The sequence below is a fragment of the Lipotes vexillifer genome, unplaced genomic scaffold (assembly GCF_000442215.2).
Source record: "Lipotes vexillifer unplaced genomic scaffold, Lipotes_vexillifer_v1.1 scaffold914, whole genome shotgun sequence".
Taxonomy (NCBI): Eukaryota; Metazoa; Chordata; class Mammalia; order Artiodactyla; family Lipotidae; genus Lipotes; species Lipotes vexillifer.
The window spans coordinates 3564830-3571834 of NW_006780388.1; the positions used below are offsets into that span (position 1 = coordinate 3564830).

The 7005-nt window shown below is 64.8% G+C and overlaps 1 protein-coding gene across 2 annotated transcripts; it reads left to right on the forward strand.

Annotated features, from left to right (window-relative positions):
• Positions 1 to 211: 211 nt before the first annotated feature.
• Positions 212 to 6167, forward strand: TEKT4 (tektin 4). Of its 2 annotated transcripts, none has more exons than XM_007453592.1 (6): positions 212 to 839; positions 2846 to 2929; positions 3255 to 3385; positions 4010 to 4232; positions 4974 to 5128; positions 5886 to 6167. In XM_007453592.1, the coding sequence occupies exons 1-6, from the start codon at positions 291 to 293 to the stop codon at positions 6097 to 6099; spliced, it is 1356 nt and encodes a 451-aa protein (XP_007453654.1). In that variant the 5' UTR covers positions 212 to 290; the 3' UTR covers positions 6100 to 6167. The 2 variants fall into 2 exon arrangements, with proteins under 2 accessions (XP_007453654.1, XP_007453655.1); XM_007453593.1 differs by having other exon boundaries at positions 306 to 839; positions 2846 to 2916; positions 3242 to 3385; positions 5886 to 6099.
• Positions 6168 to 7005: the final 838 nt, after the last annotated feature.

Consider the following 7005-nt stretch of genomic DNA (forward strand, 5'->3'; position numbering starts at 1 on the left):
TGGAACCAGTAAGACACAGGAGACAAGATCCTGGCCTCAGGTGTGGTCCAGATGCAGCTCCTCCAGGCGGGTGCCAGACGTGGCCAGGACAGGTGGGGCTGGGGCCTGCCTGGCCCTTTAAGAGGGCCGCGGGGCGGGGGAGGGGGGGGATCCCTGTTGCCTAGCAACAGGAGGGCTTGGTGTGTACCTGTCTATAAGACCAGAAGCCATGTCCTGCGTGGGGATAGAGTGGCCAGAGCTGCCCTGCTAACCGTGCTGAGTGGCCCTCCTCCCTCTCCCCCCACCACCCCATGCCCGGGCGCACCATGGTGCAGACAGATATACTTCTGACCAAGGAGCCCGCCCCGCAAACGGTGCCAGCATGCCAGCTGCCCCGCAAGCTGTACGATGTGGCCCGAAACACAGGCGCCCACACGTCCTCGGGCCTGGCCACAGCTGGCTTCCGCACGGCCAAGTACCTGGTGGATGAGTGGTTCCAGAACTGCTATGCCCGCTACCACCAGGCCTTCGCCGACCTCGACCAGTCAGAGCGGCAGCACCACGAGAGCCAGCAGCTGGTGGCCGAGACTGAGGCGCTGGCGCAGCGCACGCAGCAGGACTCCACGAAGAAGGTGGGCGAGCGCCTGCAGGACGTGCACTGCTGGAAGTTGGAGCTGCAGCGCCAGGTGGAAGAGCTGGTCGCAGAGACTGACCTGCTGCTGGCCCAGAAGCAGCGGCTGGAGCGCACCCTGGATGCAACGGCCGTGCCCTTTTCCATAGCCACCGACAACCTGCAGTGCCGGGAGCGCCGCCAGCACCCCGACCTTGTGCGTGACTGCGTGGAGATGGAGCTGCTGAAGGTTCGGCCCCTCCCAGCCCCCAGAACTGCAGACCGGGCGGCCCCACCTCTCCCCAGGGAGCTGAGAGTGGGCACCTGTGTGCCCCCATGACACGGCTGGCAGAGGCCTTGGTGCCCATGTACCACGTGGCTGCACAGAGGCACAGGGAGCCTGCTCCCCTCAGCACACACAGGGACACACAAGCACATGCACAGGAGCAGAGAAGGTGGCTCTGCTTGTAAGTGGGGGACCAGAACCAACTGGGGCCGCCCCGGCTGGGGGCAGGGGCACGGCTCAGACCGCCCAGGGGAGAGGTGCCATCCCTGGCCCCAGGAGGGTGCCGGGTCTGGCCTTCCCACATTCTGGTCCTTATAGTGGGTGCTGGGCAAGGCCTTGCTCCCTGAAAGGTGGGCCCAGCCAGGACATGCTGGGTTGGGGGCATTGTGGCCTGGGGGCAGGTCCTAGCATGGGGGTTGAGCATGGTTGGGGGCAGGGGTTGGACTTTGGTGCTTATCCACTCACCCTAGCCCCGGGTCCAGGGCTCCTGCTCTGCCCCCTGCCCCATTATGGCTCCCACGTGGGGGTGAGGCAGGGCCCAGGCCGTGGCAGCATTCATACCTGGAATGTGTATTGGGACGTTTGTCTGAGGCTGAGAAAGTCAGAGGCCACTGAGGCAGGGCGGGGCCTGGCCAGTTCCCCATAAGCCCTGATGCCCCTCCACACACCCCCGAAAACCAGGAAGGGCCTGAGCTGAGCCCCAGGAGTGGCTAACTGAGGTTGGGATGTGGTTGGGTCATGGTGGTGCCTGCACCCACTGTGCGGTACCTCAGTCACCCCTAGGTCCTGGCACCTGCAGAACAGCCCCTTTGGTCATGCAAATTAAGCCTGACCCTGAGTTCCCAGAGGCAAAGCCCCCCATGCCCATGTTGGAAATCCAGCCTCAGACCAGTGTGCAGGCGTGGACGGGATAAAGGTGGGGTAGGGGTCACATGCATCCCACAAAGAGCCCTTTCCCCTCCGAACCTGGCAGGACCTGTCCTTGGGGAAGCCCCCAAAGGATCAGGCAGTCACCCAGGCCAGGCCCCTGATACTGGCAGGGAAGAGCCTCACCTGAGAACAGGCTGTAGGCCACAGGCACTCATGAGATATGGGGGAGACAGACAGCCAGCCCAGGTGCCCGGGGACCCCCTGCAAACCCCAAGCCCAGGACAGAACCTTGAGTACCTACCTCCTCCTGGCCCCAGGCCCTTCCTCTGTCCCCCCAACACCCCACCCTCACACTCATTCACTCAAGAACCTCCCAAGGCTCTGGGAGTGAACCCTCTGCCCTGAGCCAGGTCCCCCGCCCAGCAGTACATTGACAACAAAGGGGCCAGGACAGGGAGATGGATCCACGGGTCAGAACTGGGCACGCAGGGTTTAGAGCCCAACAGAGGAGAAAATTCAAATCAGGGGGAAAGAGTTTTTCCTGCCCAGAAAGTGAAACTGTCAGGGTAGCAGGAGGAAACACAGGGTTTCCCCTTGTGTCCTTTGTCTGGGTAAGGCCTCTCTGAGCCCAAGGCCCCAAGGGGCAGCCCCAGGGGGGCTCCTGGTCCCCAGTGGCTGGGGTCCTCAAAGGCTGTCGCCAGGCTGTCCAGGGGCCAGTGGGCAGGCTGGTGCCCTCAGTGTCTTGGGCAGGCTGCAGGGGTGGCCCCAGAGCCCAGGGGGTGCTAAGTGCCCAGCAAGTGGGAACCACTTCTAGGTGATCCTCCCCACAGCCCATAGAAGCCCCCAGAAGAAAAGACCCACTGCACTGCCCCAAACAGCCCAGAATAAATCCGGCGAGAAAGCCAGGCTCATGTCCCATTTCCAGGAAAGAAGCTGGGGCCCAAGGCCACCAGCAGAGGTCAGGTGCTGGCAGAGCCCCCAGTTCCACTGGGGGTCACCCCAAATCTCAGCTCCTCCTAGAGGTTTGAGAGGCTGCCTGTGGGCCCCACCAGCCTGGCTGTCCTCAGACTCTCACCAGGGACGGGGGTCTTCTTCCCCAGGAGGCAGACCTCATCAGGAACATTCAGGAGCTCCTGAAAAGGACCATGATGCAGGTCGTGAACCAGATTCGGTGGGTCTGGGTGGCCTCTAGGGCTGCCCTCGGGATGTCCCCCTACCCCTCAGGCTAGCTATGGGCAGGAAGTTGGGGTGACCTGGCCCTGAGGCTCAGAGAAGTGAGGGATTGTCCCCAGTCATAGCCAGGAGCAAGGGGCTGGGTGGAGGCACTGGGCAGGTAGGGGTGGCAGATTGCTGCATGGCCGAAGGGCCTGGGCATCCAGAACCCAGGCCAGCATCCCAGGGCCTACCCTGCCACTTGGGGGGCTTACCCTGCCCTGCACCCAGGTGGGCCCAGCTCCCCACCCGCACAGACAGCAGGCCCTGCCCACTCTCCCCAGAATGAATCACGAGCACAAGGAAACGTGCGAGATGGACTGGTCCGACAAAGTGGAGGCCTGCAACATCGACGAGGCCTGCTGCCGTTACCACAACCAGAGCTCCGACTTGCAGTTCTACCCGCACTCCGCCAAGTTCGAGGAGAGGTGGGGTCTTCCGCAGGGGCTGTGCACAAACGCCCCGCCCCCACCTGCGAGATCCCACCTGGGCTCCTAATCCCTCCGCTGGGGGTCCTTTGTGCAGCTCTTCTGCTCCTGGGGATGGGCAGGCGAGCGGGACCTCCGCTCAAGTGCCCAGTACATACGGTTCACCACAGGGGCTGGAGTTTGCGAGGGAGGCAGGACCCAGGGTGGGGGGCCGCCTGAGGCAGGGCGGCTGACTGCAGCTCCGCATAAGGCCGGCAGGGGGCGCTGGGCCACCACCCGTCGCAACACAGCCCTGGGGTGGCGCAGGGCCCAGGGACGTAGGAGGCACTGGGGCGCAGGAACTACCGGGGGACGCAGGAGGCACGGAAGACACGGAGTGGGGAGCTGGGGTCGCGGGGCTAGCGGGGCGGAGCTGAAGGAGCAGGAGGCCCGGGGAGCGCGCGGGGAGGCGCTCCGGGTGGCGCGGGGGGCGGGACGGGGAGTGGCACTAGGACTGGGGGTGGTAGTTTGTGCTGCGGCGCAGGGGACACCGGGCGCGGCGGGCGCGGGGAGGCCCTGGTGCAAACCGGAGCCATTGGCAGGTGCCCCCACTGACCGCGGTGCCCGCCCACTCCCTGCCCGCAGTGCCTCCACACCCGAGACCTGGGCCAAGTTCACCCAGGAAAACCTGCACCGCGCCGAGCGCGAACGCCTGGCCTCAGTCAACCTGCGGAAGCTTGTCGAGAGCATCCTGCAGGACACATCCGAGGACTTGCGGCTGCAGTGCGACGCCGTGAACCTGGCCTTCGGGCGGCGCTGTGAGGAGCTGGAGGACGCGCGCCGCAAGCTGGAGCACCACCTGCGCAAGGTGGGGCCGTCCGGCCACGCCCATCCCACGTCAGACCACGCCCACCCCGCCACCAGGCCACGCCCAGCCCACGACCTGACCTCGCCCAGGGCAGCCTCTAGGGCTGGACACCCCCTGGTAACGTAACCACAGAGAAAGACCAGGCCCAGACTGGGTAACCCAGACCACCCCTCCCCCACTGGCCACTATGCCTTTGTCACGACCTGGCCTGGCTCCTGCCCCTCCTTGGCCCTGCCCATCCTGAGGGACCCCTGAGGCAGGGCCCCCACTCCTCCCTGGGCCCTCATTAAGCTGATGAGGAACCAAGTGACATTTGGGGGTGGTGGCATTGTCACTGGAGTGATTGACCAGGGGGTGCTGCAAGCAGGAGCAAGGAGGGTGGAAGGAGGTGGGGCCTGGCTGCCTAGTGGGGTGTCCCCAGTGCTGGCCCCTGGCCTGGCAGGGCTCTGACCCTAAGCTCTCAGGGTGACTTTTGCTGCCTTTGTCTCTCCAGCTCCCGACCAGAGTCGGGGGCTAGTGACCACAGGGCTGGGGGCTCTCAGGCCAGAGCTGCTGTGCCACAAGCTTTGCTGTCCTCACCGCCCCCAGGCCTCTGGGTGCCCATGGGAGGGCCGAGGTGGCCGTACACATCCTCCCTGCCTCCACTCCTCCCCCAGAGCCAGCAGACAGAGCCGCCTGCTCGACGTGGCACAGGGCTTGGGGTGCAGTGGGGGAGACCCACAGGGACTGTCCTGTGTGCAGACACTGCGGGAGATCATGGACCAGGAGCACAATGTCGCAGCACTGAAGCAGGCCATCAGGGACAAGGAGGCGCCTCTGAAAGTGGCCCAGACCCGCCTGTACCAGCGTTCCCACCGGCCCAACGTGGAGCTCTGCCGAGACGCTGTCCAGTTCAGGTGCCTGTCGCTGCTGGGGCCGTCCTGGGCTGGGCCTGGTCACCAACCACCATAGGGCGCCTCCGGGCTTTCCTCAGCCTCTGGGGCCCCCTTGAACCCTTCCCCCCACCCCCGCACACAGCCCTGCAGATGTGAAGAGGAAAGACATTGGGCCCCACACAAGCACAACACACACACACACACACACACACACACACACACACACACACACGCTCCCCACGTCCCCAACCCTGCCCCAGCATGACTGGATGCTATGTGTCCCTTGGGGGACACTGTGCCAGGCTCCGAGTGCCAGGGGCGGCCACACTCCCTGCTTCACCCTGGTGAGGAATCTCAGGGTCTGGGAGGCAGAGCTCCCCAGGCCACACGGCCGCCCTGACCATCCTGCTCATGACCGTCCACACCTCCAATGTCACGGTGGACACACATCCCCAGCTTGAGGCATAGGTGGGCGTCTTCTGTTTTCTAACTTATTGAGCTTGCAGTCGCCTTTTAAGCAGAAGTGCCCCTGCCTTGGGCATCCCAGATGCCAGGAATAGAGGAATAGAAGTTCATGTGGTGTCCTGGCCCGGCCCTCTCCCAGTGTGGCTGCTTGGGTTTCCCTCTGGGCCTCTTGGGGGCCCTTCTATGGCCATATGTCTTGACCAAGACCCCCAGGAGGGGCCCCCAGCCTTTGACCTTGGGCCTCGCTCTCCCCACCCAGAAGGCCAGGCATCCCAGGGCAGCCCCAACTCACCCCTTCCTCCCACCCCCGCAGGCTGGTGAGCGAGGTAGAGGAGCTGAACCTGTCCCTGGAGGCTCTGAGGGAGAAGCTTCTGGAAGCAGAGCAGTCCCTGCGCAACCTGGAGGACACGCGCATGAGCCTGGAGAAGGACATCGCTGTCAAGACGAACAGCCTCTTCATCGACCGCCAGAAGTGCATGGCCCACCGCACCCGCTACCCCACAGTCCAGCTGGCCGGCTACCAGTGACCGGGCAGGCACCCCGGCGGGCGCAGAGACCCATCTCCCCCTCAGATAAAGAGCATGTTAGCTTTCTACTCAGAGAGTGTACCTGGACGGGTGGGCTTTGCCTGTTGACCCCATGTTTCAGCCATGGTGGGCCAGGGGTCTCCTGCTTGGGGTGCCCCCAGTCACCACCTGGGGAGAGGGGTCAGCCAAGAACCGTCGAGGCCCCCCCCTCATTGCTCACTGCTGACCACACGGGGCACAGCCAAAGCATCTACAGTTTCTCTGCCCACCTGGGCCACCTGCTGGATGCTTCAGAGGGAGTGTGTCACTTCCTGTCACCACTTGTCACAGGCTCTGGTGGCCGCAGTGATAACTGAAGCCCTGCTCCTTTTCCTCCATGTGCCCTGGACGCTGTCACCGGAGGCCAGCCGGCACTCCCCTCATTAGTGGGGGGTGAGCCTGGAGCAGCGGTGTCAGAACACGCTGCTGGCCCAGCTTTCCCCTGAGGGACTTGGCCCCCAGGCTGTGAGGGGCCACACAGGGCGGGGCCTGGGGCAGTGACCACCGGGGGAACTGTGGGACCTCTCCCTGCCACCCCCACCTGGCACAGGGTGGGCACCAGACCCTGAGCTGGGGGAGGAGGGTCAGGGCTGGAGGGGCCTCCACCCCCAGCACCTTGGTCACCTCTGTGGCCAGGCTCCTCGTCCAGCCCCCTCCTTAGCCAGCAAGTGAGTCAGGCCGGGCTGTGGGCGGGTGGGTGAGGGCCACAGAGCCCTGCTGCCCACCTGGCCCCACACCCTGTGTCCATGGCTCTGGGCAGAACTGGGTGCAGCATCGGGCTACCCACAAGCAGGGCCAGGTGCTCTCACGGTGGCCATGAGGCCCTCTTACTGTGCCCCCTGGGGACGAGCTCCAGGCCACTGGCCC